This window comes from Poeciliopsis prolifica, unplaced genomic scaffold (assembly GCF_027474105.1).
Source record: "Poeciliopsis prolifica strain line A6 unplaced genomic scaffold, Auburn_PproV2 SCAFFOLD021, whole genome shotgun sequence".
Taxonomy (NCBI): domain Eukaryota; kingdom Metazoa; phylum Chordata; class Actinopteri; order Cyprinodontiformes; family Poeciliidae; genus Poeciliopsis; species Poeciliopsis prolifica.
In genome coordinates this window covers 8,307,682-8,330,691 of record NW_026562396.1, presented here as the reverse complement: position 1 = coordinate 8,330,691, position 23,010 = coordinate 8,307,682, and the positions used below count along the sequence as shown (strand labels likewise).

Genomic DNA, 23,010 nt, shown 5'->3' with positions numbered 1-23,010 from the left:
CTGGAAAAATATGGAATTATATTTAGGGACTAGAAGAATATGAAATATTTTTATGATCAGACATTATTCCATGTTCATTATTGGACTGTTTTTATCCACTGAAAGTCTATTAATTTTTTAATTAAAAGAACACCAATCAATCAGTTAATAGTCTGGAATGAACCAATTTTCTATTGACTAGCTCTGTTAACGTTCACAAAATTATACATATTTTTTCCTTGTCCTTGAAGCTTTAGGTGTCTAAAATGTGTTTGTCCTCAGAGGGGTTTTGCATTGCCTTTGACTCCATGTCAAGAATGGCACAAGGTAGAAACTTATTATTTTGCTTGAGACTTCTATCCATTTATTTTTTTGTGAATAGAAAATTTGAAGTGAACCACAAAGTATTCATATTTTATGAATCAAGCTTTTGGCTTTCATTGTGATTTCAAAGTAAGGAGCGATTAGACCTGGCTTCGTTAAACCATTTTCACTGATGCGGTTCTTCTTCATTTGAATATCTGATTTTTCCTAAACAGAAAACATGGCTTTCTTTGGTTTTACTAAAAGTTTAGAGAGCGTTTTTCTACTATTATATTCATCATTACAAGACGTACAAGTAAAAATCACATTAAACTTATTTTTGTGTTTTGAGTTGGAAATTTGTTTAGTTTTTGTGGCTTGAGATCATTTTAAATGCGACAATTTTTGGTCCTTTGTAGGAGGTAGTTTTGACACCACTGTACTAAATGAATCAAATTTAAGAATGAATTTTGCTCCATTAGCACATGTACTCTAACTTTTTTTGATTTACTAAAAAAAAAAAAAATCAAATGAAAACAATACTTCACATCGACGTAAACTTAAAATTTTGGTAGTTTTTTTTTCTTTTTAATTCTTATTTAAAACCTAACCTCTTCAGAAATAGATGTAATAAATTCAATGTGAAGTTCTGTAGAAATACTCAAGAAATGTTCTAAACTTTAAAAGAAAGTATGAAAAACTATAGAAATTAGACATAAGAATGTGTTGGAACAACATACTTAAGTCAGAAACATCACAAGATTCAACACTTTTCTCACTTATGTGTATATAAGTGCGACGTTAGTATTCATAATGTTGTTTAAACTGAAATATTCTTCTAGGTTTTCATGTCGTTTAGTTTTATAGCTCTATATGAGCCAGAGCTGATGGTAGACCACCTACTTTGTTTTTCATTTTTTTCTGAATATTTTCCCAAAACATCCAAAGATATTTTGATACCTTAACCTCCTGTTGTCCTCGGCTCATGTCGACCGAGGACAAGCCCTTAAAAAATATGTTTTTCAATTGCAGCTGCATACAGAAACGCTAATCTAACAGTCCTGCATCAGAACTATGGTGTGCACAACTCAGGGGGAAGTTTAGGCTCAAGCAATTCAAATGTGAACTTTACAAAAGAAATAAAAATAACTAAACCCAGGCCTCAGGTCAGACTGACCGGAAGACTAAGGAAATCACAGCTGGACAGGCAAACAGTATGGAATGTCATCATTGATCTCCGTAAAACTGATATCTTTTCAAATTTCCCCCCCCCCTCCTGTTGCCCTCGGGTTGACATGACCCGAGGACAAGCCCTTTTAAAACATTTTTTTAATTGCAACTGCATACAGCAACTTGAAATCTAACAGTCCTGAATCAGACCTACAGTGTTCACAACTCAGATGGAATTTTCTGCTGGAGCAATTCAAATGTGAACTTGACGAAAAAAATAAGACTAACCTCCTGTTGTCTTCGGGTCAAAATGACCCGAAGACAACAGGAGGTTAGCGGCAGGTCAAAATGACCCGAAGACAACAGGAGGGTTAAAAAGAAAATGAACACAGCCGTAGAACTACAGAGTCCTGAAACTAATTCTTGTGTCTCAAAGGACATCCGCCAAACATCTCCGAGTTAAAATGAACCCTGCCAGTGAAGCAAAATCTGTTGTTTAATAATATAGTTTAATAATATTGCCATATTTGGGGGTTGAAAGATTTTGCAATCTTATTTCCCCCAACAAACAAAACAAAACAAAAAAGTTTCAACCCAAAAAAAAAAAAGTGCTTTGTATCATTTACTCGGTAATTCAAAAACTAGAGTGATATATTCACTACACAGGATAGATTATTCATGTAAAGCTAGACCATGTGGAATAGAAATGGTGGGTAAACACGCTGCATGTCGCAGAAAACCTGTACAGTGAAAGGGCTTTTGCATGCCAGCAGTTTTTGACCTGAAATCTATAAATATGTGGTGACTATTTATCAAAACGTCAGTATCTAATGAGCGGCAGGTGGACAGGGTGGGAGATGAGCCGTAAAATGCTTCTAGTTGGCACCATCAGTCCAGAATATGATGCCGTGAGTTGGACGTGTGAACGAAGATGGTGAACAATGACTCTTTTTGTTTTTTTTAAAATCACATCTGCAGTGTTTTCTTCTTTTTAAGTAACTGATACATACACACAACATAGAGGCTTGACTGTCCGTCAGTGACAGTTTGTGAGTCAGTAAGTCTAGTTATTATGTGAAAGGAGCTTCCAGACCACAATCAGCAGCTTCAGAGTCTCTGCTGCAGGCGGGCGGGGGTTGAAACGCCTCCTTTGAAGCGCGCCTCCTTCCAGGCCTCCCATCATCGTCCGTCAGATTCTGGAAGGAGGCCCGAGCTAGGAAGGGATGAAGAAGGAGGAGGAGGAGGAGAAGAAGAAAGAAGAAAAAACATTTTCCCCCAGAGTCTGTGAAAAGAATTCTGTAATTCCCATCAGCTTTCAGAGGAAGAAGGGAGGGGGGGGAATAGTATCTTCCCTGGTCCATTAACACTCATGGCGTGGTGTAGCTGCTCGTATCCTTCCCGAAATTGTAATATTCCTCCATGTCCTCCATGTTCGCCGTGGTGAGTTTTGTGAGGTTTTGGGAACCGCTGTTGTCCATATTGTCAGGTGATGTAAAGTTAAAGTTCTGGCCTTCGTATTCGCCCTGGCTTTCCATCTCTGGAAGAGTTTCTGCACGTTCAAAAGCAGAAAGGAAGAGAGAGTTCAATGACAAAGGGAAGGCAGGCTTGTTTATATGCCACGATTAATACACAAAGCGATTTGAAGGAATACAAACAAAGCTGTTAAAAGGTTATTAGAACAATTTTAAGTTCAAAATATATTTTGGTTAACCGAAATATATTCAATCGCTTAACCACACAGGTTTCTATGGTTCAGTCCTGATTTCCAACTTCGGCACCAAAAACAAGGAAGCTGCTCTTCTCTGTGGTTCTGAGTTGATGTCTAAGTCTTAATTAGGTTACAGACGTCCTAAACAAAAGTATGGATTCTCATCATGACAAAGTTCGCATTTTGACTCAAACTTTCATTTTTAAACATTAGTCAAGCTAAAGGAACAATTGTAAAACTGCTACCTGGTGTAATGTTTAGACACATTGATGAAATGCAACCCTCACATTCCTCAGACCAGACTAAACCGTTAAGTCTAAATTTGTTTTCTGATTTTTGAAGTTATGTTGTGCAGAAGAACAAGCAGTCGTGTTGTGTTTCTGGAGACAAAGTGAAGGTTACTGAACCTTCGTTATTTCTTAACGCCTGACGAACAGTTCAGTAGGTGGAATTTACAACTTGTTCCCATTTGTCTTAGTTCTGCGCTCTGGTAGACAGCCTGACCGTAGGTGGATATTTGTGGATAGACTGGCCGTTTAATGATCGTTGCCCAGAATCTTAGGTTTGCTAGTCCTGTAATTACTGATTATCGAGACAGAATGGTCTTCTTTGGCAAAAACATAACTGCAGCTATTATTGCTGCCTTTGGTGAAGTCAATAAAGTTTCCCTGAAAGCATTATTTTGTAGCTTAGCAAAATCAGAAATCCAAGATAAAGATTTAAACAAACGGTAAGTAGGATCTATGAACCTAAGTTGAAACGATGCTTAAGGATAGATTCTACATTAAAATGAAAAAGCAGCCCTGACCTTGACCTTCTGGTGAGACGTCCATTCCATGTTTGACCTTCATGTGCCTGCTGAGGTTCCCCTTCAGGTTGAACTTACTGGTGCAGTAAGGACACTTAAAGGGCTTATTGCCGGCATGGAGATGCATGTGGCCCAGAAGGTTGTACATTCTATTGAAGGACTTCCCACAGACCTGGCCCACAAAAAAAAAACATCATAGCAATTTAGAAAAGTTGACATACACTAAATGAAAATGCACGATTAGGTGTCTCATTCTCTTTGCATTAAATTGTCACTGGAGTCTTGCCGACCTGCCGAGTCCAAACGCTCACCTTGCATTTGAAAGGTTTCACGGGCAGATGGACGATCATGTGGGTCTTCAGGGTCTGCTTCTGGATGAAGCTCTTGAAGCAGACGTGACACTGGAAGGGCCGGACGCTGTTGTGGATGAGCATGTGCCTCTTGAGGTTGGCGGACAGGGTGAACTCCCGGGAACACACCTCGCACTTGTGGCCCTTCATTCCCTGCGGGACACAAGGGACATCAACGCGCGGCGAAGGCGGCGGAATGTAAAACAATCGTTTTCGGTGATCTGCAGATTATTCAAATTCGGTTCCGATATACATCGGCGACCTCATGAGTTTAGTATTGAGCTTTGATGAAAACATGAACCTGAATGGTTGAAATGTTACTGAATGAACTTGTTACAATTACTATCATTGTGGTGGCTGTTATTGTTGGGCTATTAAATAGGTTACAACAAGAGGCATAACAATGTTTATTTTTAATGTCTGCTTGTTTACATATGGAAATATTTCTCATTATGTCATGAAATCTTCCTGGTTTGCAGACATTTTCTCAATAAATACCAAGGCTTGCCCATGACTTTGGCCCACAGTGAGTCTAATTTTAGACTATGCAGCCCATGAGTGATAATACACCATTCCTCCGAACGGCGCTTAAAATGTACATAAAATGTCAGCATATAAAATCCTTACAACTGAGAAAAAACTCCAGCAAAAGTTTTCTGTTCATCCCTGAAGATGAGACACTAACAACAAAAGCAATATTATTATTTTTGGTCACAGGAAACAATGCAGTTAAATGAACTGCAAACCAATCAACAAATTAATTTCTGTTTTCCAGCACACTAATTCTAAAGAGCATGTCTAGAAGTTATCAAACGCTGCCTGTGGTATAATGCCGGTTTTAATTCATTTTAGTTGAAAAAGATCCCTTTTTTTCTATCCTAAAGGGAAATTAAATGTTGCCGGCTTTGACATCGCTGCCCAAACATGCAGGTCAGAAAGGTGCATCGAAAAGAGATGACGAAAGAGGAACAAGCCCTTTTCCAGACATCTTTTATAAGACAACAGGAGCAGCCGCAAGGCTCTTCTGAATGAATGTTGCTGCTGCTGCTTCATTTACTCTACTTTAGTGACTGACCATCAGTGCACAGCAACAGATTACTTATTATACCTCACAGGGAGATCAAATTTAAATGATCCCAGAATTGTTTCTGTTGTCTCAATAAAGAGACTTTAAAAGGATAGTTTGCGTTATGTTAGTCCCTCATCAAAAACCCTTGTGGAGTGTTGCTTTGATTCTTTCATGCATGTTCAAGAAATCCTTTAATCTCCCACAGCAACCATTCAGCTACGCAAAACCTCTGGGTGAACCTGGCTCCGCCTCCCAGACGTAACTCCTCCTCGGAGTTGCAGTTTCCAAGCTGCCGAGGATCCGCCTCACAGAGCAGCTCCTTCAGACTAGCCAGCAGCGATTAGCAAACACCTGGTGGAACTGCACATCTCCGGAGCTCATCATAGCAGCTACCTCTCAGTGCTACGCTGGTAAGAATTTTACCAAAAGAGTTAATAGAGGAGGTTTCTATCAACTCTAAAAGGTTTTAACAAGCAAACCTTTAGGAGTTTCTTATACTGGAGTTAAAGAGTTTTTAAAGCATTTTAAAAAGACCCAATTTCAAGAAATTAAATTACAAAGTCAAATTTCTTTTAAGTCATATTTGAAATATAGAAAGCATTTCAGAGCAAGCAAATACGCTGATTAATTGATTGTGTAATAGATTGGAAATGGTGCCTGGAAAAAAACATAATTCTGCCCTTTCAAGCTACATTCCTCCCATAGAATATTGCACAGGATAATTGTTTGCAGGAAAACCCAGCGGTCACAAAAGGTGGGAAGTGACTGGTGAGAGTACCTTATGAGTTAGCGAGTGCTGACGCAAGTGGTGGAGCTGCACAAACTCCAGGCCGCACTGGGAGCAGGTGTAAGGCCGCGGGCTCTGGTGCTTCAGCAGATGGTTCTGGAGCTGGCTCCGGTATGCAAAAGACTTGTTGCACTCAGTGCACTGGAAGGTGTGTGGGCCCTGGTGGCTGGTCTGGTGCCGCTTGAGGTGGGCGTAGGTGGGGAATTCCATGCCGCACTGCGAGCAGACGTGGCAGCGGCCGCGCTCATGCTTCACCTCGTGCGCCCGCAGCTCGCTGGGGTAGGCAAAGCCCCGGCGGCAGAACCGGCAGCTGTATGGCTTGACGTCGGTGTGCTGGAGCATGTGTCGCTTCAGGTGGCTGGTCTGGGTGAAGCCCTTCTTACAGACAGTGCACTTGTGGGGCCGCGTTCCTTGGTGGGTCAGCAGATGAGTCTGGAGGTGACTGGGCTGCTTGAAGAGCTTCCCGCAGTGCGGGCAGGCATGTGGTTTGATGCCGTTGTGGCCCAGGATGTGCGTAACCAGGTTGTATTTGGACGTGTAGGACTTGTCGCACATGCGACACTTCCAGCGTTTGAGCCCGTCTCCAACATCCACGCAGTACGACTCATCGATCTGGATGTTTATGTCCAGCCGGTCCACTCTGCGGCCGCCATGTCGCCGGGGAGGCTGAGGGTGCGGGGGCTGCTGATGCTGCGCTCCGCTGCCGCTCCCGTCCGTCCACATCATGCTCTGGCCGCCGTCTTCGTACTCGCCGCCCATGCCCATTTCTGTAGAGTCATAGCTGCCCACCTCACTGGTCTGAAAGTAGCTGCTGATAGCTTCCTCCTGCTGACTGGGCTTCATCATAGTGTTGCCCGGGTGTTCTACCTCCTCTCCCTCCTCTCTAGTTCCTCGACATTGGCCACCCATAGGGCGCTGGGGCTGGAGTCCCCTGTGACCCTGCTCTGCCCCTCTATGTACCACTTGGGCAGGCGGAGGATGGACGTGAGTGTTTGCTTGCTGCTGGTTGGTGACTTCGCGCTCGCACTCTGCACAGTTCTTGTTGGGGCCTCTGAGAGTGGCTGGATCTACCTGAATTAATCCTCCTCTGGGCGCCATATTGTTCAGCATGTGGACGCAAGAGGGCATAGCAGAGGTCACTCCCTCCCCTTTCACGTGGGAGGAGGTCACGTCACTGCCTTGGAGGGAGTGACGGTCAGGGAGGACCATTTTGGTGTCTACGTGTTGCGGTGGCGGTGCCGCCTGTTGCCACCGCCTCTGGCTGCAGCTCGGCTGCATCTGGCCGTCTTCTCCTAAGTTGTCTCCGAGGTAATCTCCGTTGGCACCGATAAGCTGGTCTGCGTACTCGTAGTCGACTCCGTCTACTGGCGGCGCAGGGGACTCTTTGGGTTCGCCGGTGTAGAAGCCGTTGGGTGCAATGGTAGCTCCAAACACTTCATTCTGGGAGATGAGACCTAGCACGGCGGCCTGGGCCAAGGACAGCACAACTACGGGATCTGTCTGTGTGCTTATGTCCACCAGCCTGGCCATTACCTTGGGCTCACATCTACCCAGGCGCCGGCTCGCCTCCTCCTGGAAAAGAAAGGGACAGTTCATCTTTAGACATTGTTTGAATAGTCTAACCACATAGAGGCAAAGTTCCTTCTGGATTTCTATGGTCAACATTCGTAAGTCCAACCTGGACAATAAACAAAAAAGTTGCAGAAACAGTAGAATAGTACCCCGACTTGTTAAGGAAAAAAAACATACTACTAAATCCCATTCAATAAAAAGCGACTTTATTTACAAGTGAGTTGTTGGCATAAAACTCAAGATTCACTGCCACGCCTCTTTTACCGAGATCAACTAATCCCCAAAGCTACACTTCTATTGTAGCTTTGTAGCTTTGTAGTTGACTGGAAGCAGTCAACGTTTTGCTTGACCAGATTGTCTTTTTAAAAATCGGCAATTTGGCCACACATGAAGACTTACTGATTGCACTGAAAACAACAATCTTTAGGTTGGATGACTGAAGTAGACTCAGTGAGCTGGTTTCAGTATCAGTGGTGCTGAATTCATTTTCTATAGACACATGTCAGTTGTTCATTCAGAATGCCACTTAGAAACTGAATGGGAGACTAAAGTCGGTTAAAAGGTAGCTAAATGTATTACACCAATGTTAATAAAAAATAACTTGAGACTTTCTGCTGGACTTGGTTTGCAGTGTTTTGTTCACCGTTAAGGTTCAATCTACTGGCCACCCAAGGACTACACACAGAGACTAGTAGTGCTAATCGCTAATTTAATATAGTTACAATACTAGTGTTCGACATTCTGACAGTAACATCAGTTCAAATCTACACACATTTTTCTAATTTTTTCCATCCTCAGAATATCCCTACCGTTGTCCTTGAGCTACAACATCTCAGCTGCTAAAAGTATGCTTAAAAATATATTTTAAGTATGCTAAAAATATACGTAGGAGCAACTGTGAGACCATGAAACTATGCAACGATATTATTGGCCTGCAAAACATGAATGTATGACACTTGAAATATCATATTCTGTAAAAATATCACCTCCAAGCAATCCTTAAAAACTGATATTGCAAGCTCTAGAGTCCAGCAAGTAAAACTTTTAATATACATTCCTCAGTATTTTTTTTTTAATTTTCTTTTTTGGGGTACCATAAGCTCTCAGGTCTTAATGAAGGAGGATCTTTTTAAGTGATATGAAATAAATTCTGGACATTTTAATTTCTTTCTAACCTCAATTTTCATCTTTCTGAGAGTGCATTAAAAAAAAAGCCCAGCTACAAACTGATCTCTCAGGAAGCATGTCAGAGCCAAGTGTCAATACTCTCTGGAACAAACTTCCAGAAAACTACAAAACTGCAGAAACACTGAGTTCCTTTAAATCAAAATTTTGATTGATAGATGGAATATGATTATTCTTTATCATTTTGATGATGGCATTTCACTAATGGTAAAAATATATATATGTTTGTTGTTTGTTTCATAATTGTTTACTTTATTATGTTTCTATAGCACTTTGAACTGCCTTGTTGATGAAATGTGACACAAATAAACTTGGCTTTAACTCAATGGACTTCAAAATGTCATGTATGTTTTCAGGTTGTCTTTATATTAGATTATAGTAAAATCTTGGTTCCCTGCGGAGTTTCGTGTGGTCCTGATTTAAATAATTATCCATCAGTCACTACAAAATGTAAATTTTTTTATTTAAAGGAATGGAAAAATGTTTTATTAATCACCAGTATATGGTTGTGACAATAAATTAACAACACATGACCTCAAATCAGAGCTTTTCCACTTATCAAACAGAACAGAGTGGTATAATCTTTTTATTTTGCCATGTTCTTCTGATTATAGCTTTCTTCAGAAAGTATAATCTGGTAAACAAGCAAAGGACATATCGTGACTTGTTATTTATTTTGGTAGGTTTTCTTAAAGGTAGTAACAGGCTAAAATCAACGCGAGCAGAAATCGGTATCAGCAATAAGCCACAGAATCTCTGATTTGCACGTCTTGATTTTCTCTGTCATGAATGAAGAAAAACCTGAGATGTGGGGCATGAGCCACAGGAAGCATGAAAGACAGCATCTCAATCCAACACGATAACTATGTCTGGTGTGAGTGCTGAGGAGGATTAGATGGCCTACTGATCTGCACACACACAGTGAAGTCCAGAGGAGGCAGTAGGGGCGGGAAGGGAAGACCTGAGCAAGATTAAGGAATAAAAAATAAAAAAAAGTGGAAAACAGCAAGAGAGCAGGGGAAACAGTAGAAGAGGAAGAAGGAAAGAGGGAGGGGAAGCTTAGAGCATACATGAGTCTAAAGCATGGGCAGGACAGGCGAGAGAAAGATAAATGAAAGGTGGAGGGACTGAGAGGCAGGAAGGTATTGGAGGAAGAAAGTAGGAAGCAGTGGCTGAAAGAGAGAAAGAATAAGAGAGAGAATGAAAGATGTGTACAGACAGAGAAAAGGATGGGAGGGAGAGGCGATGAGTAACCTGGAGACAGAGGAAGGAAAAGAAAAAAAATCCAAAATGAAAGCCAGACTGAATAGAAAAATGACAGGTAAAGCAATTCAGAGAAAGAGAGAAAAAAGGAAGGAGCTCTAATGAAGGAAGGTGGAAACAAGCGCACGGAAAGGAACCTACATGACTGACAATCATGTGAAGCAACTTTCCAAACAAATAAACAGAATCAGAGCAGCATCACCGGATCCCTGAGGACAACCACCGACCGCGTCTTTCCACCATGCTGAACACGGCAGCCAGCGAACTCACCACGCTCCTCCTGCTGTGAAGTTTCAGGTGCTTTAAGGACCTCATTCCTCAGCGTGAGTGACACTCGGCTCCGTCCGCCTCTCTTTTTAAGCGTGAGGGACGGAGGGGAGGCGGGCACGAGCGCCGACCCGTCCTCCTCTCCCTCCTCCTCTACCTCCTCCCACCGCCGCACAGTTTTAAAAGTGATCGCAGCGGCGCTAACGACGTACGGCAGAAACAAACACCAACGTTCTTCCGCCGAGCGAGCATGTGGCTGAGGATGGATGAGCCAAGACACCTCAAAGTCCCGACGTGCGAGCTCAAGATGCAAAGCGACAGAACAATAAAATCATATACGACTGAGGTTATGCTCTCCAACTACTCCTCCATCCCCGTCGTTCTGCTCATGTTCCTCTTTTTTTCTTCATCTCCATCTTTTCTCTCCTTCATCAAGTGATTGCTACCAAATAAAACCAAATAGTTGAGAGACAGTTTCAAGGACAGACTTGCACGGAGTCAGGGTTAGAGGACGAAGACGACGGAAAGAGGATGAGAATGAAAGAGATGGAAGGTGACTGACAAGGGGATGAGCAAATGGAAGAAAAGAAGGAGAGAAAGAGAGAGAGAGAGAAGGGAGATGAGAGTGGATGGAAAGAATACTCAAGAAAAAAAAGAGAGGGGAGGGAACAGACAGAACGAGACGGAGGGGGATGGGAGAAGAATGCGACACGGACAACGGAGTTAAATGACAAAGCAAAAGATGGTTTGTTTGTTTTTTCTCTGTCTTTATGCGACGTCAACTTCATTCCCACAGCCAAGAACTTTCCATCTCATTTTAGCTCGACTCCTCTAGCAGAATTAGGGAGGAGGCAGAAACCCAGGAGCAGGTGAGAACGCGGGGCCCCGGGGCCGACCAGCGCCAAACAAGTCACATTTCCTGACAACGCAAGCATCCAACACGCCACTTTCAACACATTCCTCGTTTCAGTTTCCTGCTGTTTTTGTGTGGCTGTGCTCACAAAATGTACTACTTCGCTCTACTAGTTCATTTTAGTTGTGTTTTACTTGGTATTTAGTTTTTGAGGGCAAACTTGCATTTTTGTGCTTTAATCGTCGCATTATGGTCTCAAAACAACATTATCATCATTTATGGCAATAACTAGCGTGGCAATGTAATATCCAGCAAAATCTGTTATTGTAACAGGTGTGATGTAAAATACCAACATTTATGCATACAATTATTGCATACATATTTTATAATTTAATTTAAAAACTACTTATTAGTCACTGATTATTTATTTTGCACCTTTTCCAACAGCAAGACACAGCTAGGTCTGGACTCTGTGTGCATCATTTGCTGTGTGGGAACAGGAGACTCAGTAGTCGTCTGGTATGTTTCACTATTACATGAATATAAATGAAACACAGAGCGCCACTACTATGACAGCAAGAGGGTTCGCGAGAATCCCCACAGCATGATGCTGCCACCACCGAGGGAGAAGACATTCGGGAGGATTTGCAGAGTTCCCCACTCCCAACGTGGACAGAGAGTCATCCTGAGCGACGCTACATGAACTTGCTGATGAAGAGGAGTGGTGGTGTGAAGAAGACAATAATTGATTAGAAATACCTAATTTATAAAAAAGTTTTTTCATACTTCAAACATGACACTGAAAGTGATATTGTAATCGAATTGCATGTTCATGTTGTCTTATTTTGAAAAAAGGAATCAAATTGTTCTGACTCGCATTTTCTCTTTTATGATACACCTTTCTTTCGCCAGCTTAAGTAGCTACTACAGAACGACTAATCATTTTTTTTTCTTCAATTGCTCAATTCATGTCAGAATAATCAATAGATTACTCGGTTACTAAAATAAGCATTTGTAAAAGGCCTAACCTGCAGTGTTGTGTTTTTCCCCCTTTTTCTCAAACCACATTGGACAAAACTTTATGCTGCAGCCTAGAAAGTTGGCCTTTTGTTGAACATATCCAAACAAAGTGGCTGCGACTTTAGGAGAAACCACACGTTAAAGGCATCAGCGCTGGTCGAGATGCACATTTTATTTAGAACAATGCGAATAGGAAGGGGGATTTGAATGGCACCATGGACGCACGAGTGAAATTAGAAAAAAAATAAAAATAAATAAGCAAATGTGCTTTGGTGTGAATTTCATCTTCGAATCTGGACGTATGGATGTCTTGGTTCTGGTGAGGTTGGATTTTTCTGATATAAACGTTTGAGTAAAAGTTTGTGTCAGAAATCGCAGGAAGAAGTACGGCTAAACAACCAGATGGAGAGAACATGGAGGAAAGGGAAAAAGAGAGGGAACTGGCAGAGGACAAAATGGGGGGCGTAATGGAGCAAGCAGAGAGAAAGAGGGAGAGAACAGATGATTGCATGAAATGAAAGAGGGATTGAAGGGGGGAAGGGAGGGGAGGAGATAAAGGGAGCAGGACGGGAGGCGGGAGAGGACTGAGAGAAAGAGGGAAAGAGAAAATGAGAGGCTGCAGTGGGGGATGGGAGGATGCAGAGCAAAGAGACTGAGAGCGAGACAGCGAAAAGAAAGAAAAAAGGAGAGGGAGAGAGAGAGAGATGAGACGGGGAGCGACGTGAGAGCGAGAGACTGATGCAGGGAGGGGCACTGTGCAACGTGAGAGAAAGAAGGAGAAGGAGAGGAAGAGAGGACAGGGAGGGGTAAAATATGATGGAAACCGAGAGGAGGAAAAGAACAGAGAAACACGAAGGGAGGGAGCGTGAAAGAGGAAGAGAGGAGGAACAGAAAGAGGGGGAGGGGAAGAGAAAAATAAAGAGGTACAAAAAAAAACAAAAAACACAGGAGCAAGTGAGGGAGGAAGAGAGCACAGAACCCCTCGCTTTTCGTTTTTGAGGTTTTGCAAACATGGCTGCGGCCGGAGAGGAAAAAGAAGAGTGGAAGTCTTCATTTTGAACACAAATACATTGTAGTGCAGTGGTCTTCTTCTTCTTCTGTCCTGCAAAAGCAAATCACACACAGGCTCCTATCTGGACTGGTTCTGGTGCATCATAGGAGTTCACAAATTGGGCCCACAAGAGAGAGGAGGCCATGACAAGCTGGCCAAACACAGCAGTGACGGCGAAGAGACGCTTCAGGGCTTTGTGTGGGAGAACCAGGCTCAAGAAGATGAGTTTTACCCAAATCATCAGCAATATCAACAATAGTAGACATTGAATGATGGAAAAGCTCCCAAACGAACAAAAAATATTGTACTTTTTGGGTTTGGGGGGGTTTAAACCACCCTGCATACTACCAAAAAAAAAAAACAAGAATATCAGAAAATCACTCTGAAGTCTGACACATTTAAAGTTTGTTAATTGCAAATCTTTCTGTGTCTAGCACTTCCTTTGATTAAACAAACAAATAGAACATTTAAAATCTATAACTTAATTTACCCGTTTTCGTAGCTGCATGTCTTTTTCTTGGACAAAAAAAAAATTCAGAATTTTTGAAAATTCCATTTTCACAAAAAGCAGACTAAAATCTACCTTTGAGCATTTTGAATAGATTCTGAGATTCAAGGACTTTGGGAGGTCCAAACTCCAGATCTTTCTAGCATCCTCCAGCAAGTAAATGCCGCACAAATCTGACTTTTTCATGGCAGTCTGAATAGCCCAGTTCGAATTTTTTTCAGGGAAAAAAAGGGATTTCTACCATTTCCGAACGTGTTACTAATTTAGATACGCACCATAAAGTTTTCAAGGCGTCTGCAGTGAGAACGGTCACATTTCATCCGACTTTCAAGTCTTTTATGCGAGATGCCTGGTAATTTTGCACCAGGCTCGGTAAACGACTGCAGTGTCGACATGCTGGACAGAACTTTTCAAGGGAAAGCTTCCTTCACCCATTGCTCAACAGTGGGTGAAGGAAGCTCAACGGCGCTTTTAGTCTTCCTGTCTCTCCTTTTTACAAATCTTCAAAACTTCTTTGATGCAAAAATATATTTTTTTCCCCGCTTTTTAATTTTGAAAGTTTATTGCCTTTGAATTTTTCAAGATTTCATAATAAAAATGTCCAAATAATTAAGCATTTCAGCTTTGGATGCTTTCGGGAAGATGACGACGTTTTAATAGAAACTTTAATCAGAAACGCATTTCTCCAGTGTTTTCACTTCCGATACCGATATCCGAGGCTTATCGGCTGATACCAACCTAATACAGAAAAACGGTGCTGGACTGATTTAAGATGGTTCTTTTATTACAAATTTATTTGAAATCTCTGCACCAGTACAGCACATTTCTTCACAAACTGGGTCAAACATGTACAATTTGCTCAGTCAGTGCAATTAGGAGAAGAACAGGCAATATAAAATAAATAATAAAGGAAAAATGGGTTGACTACCTTGATCAAACATATAAAAAATAGACTATCCATAAACTTTCGTCATGCTTCATTATTACTTCCGTGAGGAGTTCGTTACTGTCTGGCGCCTACTTTCTTCTTCCGCAAAAGGCGGGTCGCAAAATGTTTCGTTCACAAATACTGCAGTCTCGTTTGATTAGTAGCAGGAAGAACGACAGCACAAAAAAGGTGGGATTTAAGATTGAATATCATAGTGGAAACTTTTCCATCCGCATCCTTTCCTTTCTCAAGAATGAAATGGACAGAACCTTTAAAAAGTGTCCAGGTCCCCTGAACACACAGCATAAAAAAAGGAGACGATGCAGGGTTTCCACACCACGAATATAACCACACAGTTAAAACATCAATCTGCTACAACTAAATATGAAGACCTGTCAAAATATGACTTGTTAGCTTTATACATCTATCCATAGAGTTAATCGTTTGGTTTGTTTACAGGACAGGACTTTAAATAACAAAGACCTTTCATTCATTCCTTCATTTCTGTTGGCGTGAAAACGACTACCTCTACAAAAATGTACTTTTTTCCTCCCTTCACATGTTTTAATACTTGGGAAACAAAATCCAGCTCATTCAAAGTCAGAATTAGCAGGGCAGACCTCAAAGAACACCAGAAAAGTGACAGTCACTTTGTTAAAGTGTTTTTCCTGCTCTTTTTCTTATTCCCTATTTACAAACTGGTCAGAGGAACAGAAACAATTTCAGCACTTTGCAGGAAATTTCTTCTCCTTTAACAAACACCCCAAATGCTCAGACAGCATTCCTAACCCCCGTGTCTTCCACGTTACCACGATCTCAACACTTCCACTGCAAACATTTACACACGCTGTAGAGATGCACCGACCTCATTTCAATATCTGCATCGGCCCAATATTGAAACAAATTCCAGATCAAGTTGAATTGCTTAATTATTTGGACATTTTTATTATGAAATTTTGAAAAATTCAAAGGCAATAAACTTTCAAAAATTAAAAAGCGGGGAAAAAAAATTATTTTTGCGTCAAAGAAGTTTTGAAGATTTGTAAAAAGGAGAGACAGGAAGACTTAAAGCGCCGTTTCAAAGCCGAGGACCCGTGCACTGAGCATCAGTGAAGGCCTCCTGCACGGAGCCCTAAAGGACAGTGAATTATAAAATGTCGGGAGGAACAGAGGGGTTTAGTTAAGAGTACGTCTTGTGACATTATATTCTTTGTTCACCAGAGGGCAGCGGACGGTTCCTTCTAACTCACACTGACTGATCCAGTGATGAACCATCAAATGCACAAAAAAGGTACAGCAATTCGATCATACTGAATCAGACTGAGCTGCCAGTAAAAATATAATAATAATAAATGACATTACACTGAGCATGTTTATTGGCTCCGACTCACGCTACGTTAAAACGAAAACGATTCCTTTGGCTTCACTGTGAACAACCCAGTTACCCCTTACATAGTATACCTGCTGTTTTTGCTATAAATTGTATTTTAAAAAAACTGAGAAGGACCACAACAGTGTTAGCCTACAAAGGCCTAATACTCTGAGCAATACACACATGAACTTAAATATAAGGTATAGTCTAATTAAATTAACAGAGCAGATTGTTTCATGTGAAAAGGAACAGCCGTCATGGACAGAAATCATACATTTCAATCATCAGACAAGATAAATATGAGAAATGCTCCTCTAGTGCATTAAAGCTCTTACCAGACGTTTGCAGGAGTCAGAGTTTATGTCTAATTTCATGGCCCGACAATGAACAACATATTATTAATAAATATTAAGTACTTGACCCCACAGTGAAGCTTCTCTACAACCACACAAACAACCCAAGTAACCCTGGACCCTCCGAAGTAATCAGTGGGAGATGCAGCCGTCATCCGGCATAAGCGGCCTAATTACGTCCATTAAAAAGATCCCAGAAATCGATGTGATGAGAGCTGAAGTCCTGCCCTGCTGGCCAAGAGGCCCCACTGCTCTTACCTGGAGTGCAGCGGCGCTGCTCTGGATTTCCCAAAACTTCTCAGGATTCACGTCAGAGAGGAATCCCCGCTTCTTCTTTTTGTTTTAATGAGAAATTTATGGCTAAATTTCATACTAGCCATACGACGTAGTTACACTGAACTCAAAGTTCCCACAAATGCCATCTCTCCTAATCTTTTCAAAGCCCTCCATTTTGTTCATTTGTCTCTCCTTTCACTCCCATCCCTTTCTTTACGTTTCCATGGATACTCCATTCCTTTCCCCATGTTTTATCTTTCCCTACTTCCTGCACTCTTCCTACTCTGAAGAGTACGGTGGGGTCGGGACCTCGCTGAATCCACTGATGGATCCAAATGAAAACTTAAAACGTTTGTTCACATTGACAAATTTGTACTTGGGGATTTTACTCCGAGTAAAAAACAGTATTTACGTCTTTGTTCAGAGACAAAGACATCAAACCTAGACTTGCAGAGTGATGTTTAAGGAAGTACTTCAATAAAAACAAAATGTCCCGTCACGTCAAAAAAGAAACTGGATATATTTTAACAATTTTTTCAGGCTGTACCCGTATGCTTTGACATTTTGACGTTTGCCTTGTTGTGCTGTCGTTCGGTTCTTGGAGGAGACTTTTAGGATTCAGAGAGGAGACGTCATCTTTCGATCAACGTAAAAGTAGCGAAGCAACAAAATGCTGCGACGAGCGGCTCAGTGGTACCAACCGGAGCGCCGACTGGACGGAGTGACAACTGCACGGGCGTCACCCGTGGGGACAGGACGGAGAGGGGAAGAAGAGACGCAACCACAATGCACGCACCTTATGACACACGGCTAAAATTACACCGAAGAGGGCATGAACAAGGCCACGGCTCCCCATGGTGCTGGGAACTGGTAGTCAGCTGACTGAGTGGAGGGTTGCAGCAATCCCCAAGTCAAAGGCCAACAACTACTGCTGCATAGAGAGGCGATGACTGATGGGGCCAATTTGCTGGTGTGTGATCAGTATGAAAAAACAAGGCAGACGTCTTTCCATCGAAGAGTTTTAAGAACCTAAAATAAGCTCTAAAATAGTTTGTGTGTAAATGACATGTTGGTCACCTGGATAAAATATTCTAAATAGGGATGCACCGATTTCTGTTTTTCTGGCCGATCAGCAATTTTTAAAAAGCCTGACCTGGCAATTCCGATTTTGGCCGATACTATTTTTTTTTTCTGTCAGAGAAGTCATTAAATATAGACTTTTGTGGCCCTCAAAATGATTATGATACAAACTTAAACCGCCAGAGCCAATAGTTTGAGAAGGATGTTTAAAAGAAAAAAAAGACCTTTTGATACTTTCCTTGATCAATGAGCAAGCAAAACAAAACCCTATTAAAAAGAAATGTCTCATATGGGATACAAACATTTGTCAGTATCTGCTTTCATTCTAGTTTGATTCGCCTTCTTCAAAAATGAGCAATCCATATCCCATTGTAGACCAAATGTATAAAAACTGGCACTAAAAACCTAAGACACGCCTTTCTTTTAAAAAAGCTGTTTAGGATCCACAAAGACTACATAATCCCTCAGCATAACTCAGCCACCATTATGGTTCGCCACACTGAACAGGTGTTCAAGGATCAGCATATTTGAGCTTTTCCCTACAACCTTTTATGTGGACTTAAACATTCAGCTGCAGCCGACCAGAGAGTGGTGACAAAGTTTTCTATCATGTCAATCGGCCACAGAGGCTAGATTTGAACGATGATGTTTGTTTTGTCAGCATCACACTACCAAACAAGTTATTTTCCGGTCCACTTAGTGACTAAACTTACCTCCCAGGCCATTTTCAAAGATCCAGTGTCAGAGATTGTCTGTGACGCGTCTTGAGCCAAGGAAAAAAGAAATAAAAAACCTGCAATCCTGGCACCATCAGTCTGGATGCTAAATTTACAGCACCCTTTGCTTGTGTGCCTCTAAAAATACAAATCTATCTACATGGAAGCAGGCCAGCAGCGTGGTGAAGCCTCTAGTGATGACAACAACAAATTGACGAGACTGTTGCTTTTGTTCAAAAAAAATTCTCACTTTCAACCACGTGGCCGGAACCGTTTGGATTACTGGCCCGGCGGTCGCGTCTGCAAAACATTGGGCTATTAGCAGAACTGTGGCGCAACTCAAAACAGCACATTAAATTAGAAAAACCATGCAAAGGAACCCTTCGGCTTGTTTCTGAGTCTAAAAGCGAGAGTAAATTATGGAGAAAAAAGAAAATAAAAAGAAAAATCTCCCGTTCTAGTCTGAAGGATTTATCGCCGTGGCCACACGGTGCGCTTTTAAAACACTAACAAACCGGCGGTGCATGCTGGATATTGTTCAGCATGACTGTATCCAGCAGGCAGCACACATTAGGCCTTTGTGCTTTGAGAAACACTGGTTTTTCTCTCCCCCCCCCCCCTTTTTTTTTTTAAAAGCCTGCCTGCAGCACAGCCATGCACTGCAATGTGCTGACACCATCACCAGCTTTTTCTAAACCCTTCTCAGCTTCATTCCCACTTCCTGATAAAGACGAATGTGAAAAAGAGGCCATTTTTTATTTAATTCAATTTACATGAACAAAAGTGTCGCAAGCCACAAAAATCTCTCAGATTGTTTGTTTTTTTTTTTTCTTGTTTTTTTAAAAATATCAGGTCCTGTGCAGCACTCTATTGCTGACTGTAATCCATGAGCAAATGGCTCCGGCCTCTCTGAGCAGAATACAGATTGTACACCAGCAGCAGCAGCAGCGTAATAACATATTATTGATCCAGACTGGGATGATTTCATTTTTCCTCGTGGTAAATTAAAAAAAAAAAAAAGAAAGAAAGAAAAAAAAAAGTTAAAAAACGAAGGCGTAAATCCTGAAACTGAAAACGGATCAGGGTCCAAATACCAACCCAACCTGGTTGAGCTCCACAGTCGGACCATCGATAGCTGGCGAGATCGCAGCGCTGCAGCGACCATTTTTAAACAATTATTGAAACGTTGTGGACATTTTTTTTTTATTGTTTTAAAATGCCTGAATGAGTGCAAAACATTGGGAAGTAAAAGACGTATGGAAAGCGCATATCGGGGCTAGCACTAATTGCAATGAAGGACTTTGATGACATTAATCATATTTACTGCGATTAATCAATTACTGAAATAATTGCCAACTAATATAGAAAAGCAATTAATCGCTACCCAGAGTATACAGTCTTAAAAAGGCCATTTGCTGAAAGAACACCATCATCGGAGCGATAATTAAACCACAACTGTACCAAAAAAAAGTACATTTTGCATTTAGGAATAATTTTTTAAAAAAAATTTTTGTATGTAAATATTTTCTATCTAGAAATCTTCAACCTGGCTTCACCTGGTTAAAACAAAATCTATTATTCTCTTTTGCTGTCAGGTTATTAATTGGTTAGTCAAAAAAATAAACAGATCAGCCCTGCACTGTGCTGTTGTTGAGTTAAGCCGGAAACTTTTCACATGTTGATGATAGAAGTATTTGTTTAGCTCCAGATGCATCAAGCCTTCACTAAATGCTTATTTTCTAATTAAAAAAAGGAAGGAATTGAAACATCTATTTGCATTTTCTTACGCACGGTATTTCTAATATCGTACAAAATAAGCTTAAAAGCTTTAATAAATAAAAAAATCTGCAGAAAGTGCCAATCTTTTCTTATTTGATTAGTCGTCAGAATGACTGATCACTAAAATAACCATTAGCTGCAGCCTAAAAGCATACATGTTGCAGAATTAAGAGGCAACTTAAATTCGGGTTCACGATGATTTCTACAAGGTCGGAAGTAAAGGTGGAAGAGATACGGGGGGGAGACGTAGGATTTTTCAGTCTCCAACTTTCTCATCACCGATCGTGGAAGAATCAGCCGTTTCCAATCTCTCTGGCACACGCACAGACAAAAACATCAAATCCACGGCGGTGTGTGAGGACTCCAAGAGTCTGAAAAAACGAAAGCAACTCATGTGACAGTAACAACACACTTCAACCTCAGGTGTTGCAACAAACATCGTTTTCATCATCTTCAGGATGTTAAATGACACAAGTGAGTCACCTTGTGCAACATGACTTCATAAACGCTACTGAATCATGCAGCTATATCCATCTCAATGACATCCATCATATGACCTGAAGGCCACAAGGAGGAGGAAGCTTCTTTTTTTTTAATTACTGCAACCCACTGAACTGCATCAGAGCACATCTTTAAGCCCCTCCAACCTCCCAACTGCTATGCTAGGCTTGCAGCTGGCTTGCTGCATGCAGTGCACCATCCTCATTACTGCATGGCAGGTATGTGTGTATTGCAAAGGGTCAGCAGGGTGATCACTCGCTCTCCCTTCTTTGCAGTGCATTACATTGGGCAGAACTGAGGGTGCAAACGCAAAGGACCCAAACGCCCCAGCAGCTATGTTTGAAATGCACCGGCCTCATTAGTACGGTCGAGGATACCTGCGTGGCCTATCAATAATCTGCACAGCACTGGGGGATTCAGCCAGCTGGTGGAAGGCTGTCCTCCATGCAGCAGCCGCTGCAGCAAGCAGGCCGGGCTACAGGTCATCCGCTGCGGTACATCTTCCAGGTGTCCAGAGTATCAGCTCCGACCGGCGCTTCGAGCCCAAACTGTGGCCTCAGATAAGAGAGTCTCGGTCTGCTCGGAGCCTCAAGAGCAGCGGCAGGACAACTTCTTGAGAAAAGGAGCACGCGACAAGTCGAGAGCAAAAAACTTTCTCGCAGGCAGGCCTCGCAGGAGACGGGCTGGCCTCCGCTGTGTCGGCATGGAGAGCCGGCTGCCTGGACGCGCGGATTAGTGACGGGCCGCGGTGGCCCGGTGTCGCCCCTGGTTCTGTCTGCGGCTGTTTGCCCCGCTCCCTCCATCCCCCCACCACCACCCTGCTCTGTGGACGCCATCTGTTTGTGGCAGGAGAGAATGTGGAAGTACAAAAAGAGAGAGAGAGGGAGAGAGAGGAGGAAAGAGAAGACGACATTTTGACTGTAGTTGCTGACCTACATCGCCGTGTTCGCGCTCGCGACGACGAGGAAAAGCCGCACCGCGCGGACCGAGGCGGGAAAGCAAATGTACGTTTTTAAAAACGGTGCATATATTTATGTGGGTCGAACGGGAGGAATTTGATAAGTTATGGTTGAAACACTCCTCCTCCTATTCCTCCTCCTCCTGCCGCCTCGCCGGCCCGGAGAAGTGAACCCTGTAGCGGCAGAGACTGGCGCCGCGTGCCGCCGCCGCAAAGCGACGAAACCGGAGAAAAAGCGCAACTCACCTGATTCCAAAAGCGGTTTATGGTGGCGACGTGTCCGTGGTGAGCGTCAAAATGGGAAAAAACATTGAGCGCTGGGTCCCCGTTGTGTAGCAGGAAGGAGGGAAGGGAAGGGAAAAGGGGCTGACGTGAATGAATAAACAAGCGAGCTCCTCCTCAGAGCCACAAGTAGGAGCCCGATGTGGCTCTGAGGCTGTGACACCCGCAAACAATCACATTATTATTCAGTTAAAAGAAACATAAATAAACACACTTTGGTATTACGAGTTATGCACTTTCTCTTCACTCAACATCCCTGCATTTTATAATCTGTGAAATTGTATTTAATAAATATAAAATCGCTGATCGTCTTCAATCCTGTAAGATTTCTACTTCAGTTTCATCTGATAAAATTATATCAGATATTTTTTTAAAAATGCCAAAAATATAATTTGTGCATTATCATCAAAATCCACCAGATGGCAGTGTGCTTGCATCCTGAAACCAAAGTAATCGATGCTTCCTGATGACAACATATGACCACTGATTACTGAATTCAGAGGCTTTCTCTATGTAACAGATGCCATCTCAGGGCACTATGTATACAAGACATGCAGCCCATCCGACTCATGTTCATATGTGGAACAAATAGATCCACAAAGTATTGAACCAAATAATATAAACAAATTTAATTTAATCTCAATGTAAGCAGATAAAACAAGGTTATAATCCCAATTGGTAAGCAGTCACCAATTGTCTTGACCAATCATGGAAGTAACCCACCTTGCCCCCCTTTAACATGGAAGAAACCTTGGTCCAATTCAACAGACGGTCTACTTGAAATTGGTGAAAAAGTTAACCGTGGTCATGCTGCTTAGGAGTAGCAATGTACAGTTCATTACTTTTGTTGTGGCTTTCAAAGAGGGTCGAAG

The 23,010-nt window shown here is 42.0% G+C and overlaps 1 protein-coding gene across 3 annotated transcripts; it reads right to left on the bottom strand.

Moving 5' to 3' along the window:
* Positions 1-1,940: 1,940 nt before the first annotated feature.
* LOC129369614 (zinc finger protein 710-like) lies at positions 1,941-22,290 on the bottom strand. 3 transcript variants are annotated; one of them, XM_055045135.1, is made up of 5 exons: positions 22,103-22,290; positions 6,166-7,746; positions 4,280-4,471; positions 3,969-4,140; positions 1,941-3,001 (listed from the first exon to the last, which is right to left on the bottom strand). In XM_055045135.1, exons 2-5 carry the CDS (start codon positions 7,702-7,704, stop codon positions 2,820-2,822), a joined length of 2,085 nt encoding a protein of 694 aa, XP_054901110.1. In that variant the 5' UTR covers positions 7,705-7,746; positions 22,103-22,290; the 3' UTR covers positions 1,941-2,819. The 3 variants fall into 3 exon arrangements, with proteins under 3 accessions (XP_054901110.1, XP_054901109.1, XP_054901108.1); XM_055045134.1 differs by lacking the exon at positions 22,103-22,290 and adding an exon at positions 18,616-18,750; XM_055045133.1 differs by lacking the exon at positions 22,103-22,290 and adding an exon at positions 10,465-11,690.
* Positions 22,291-23,010: the final 720 nt, after the last annotated feature.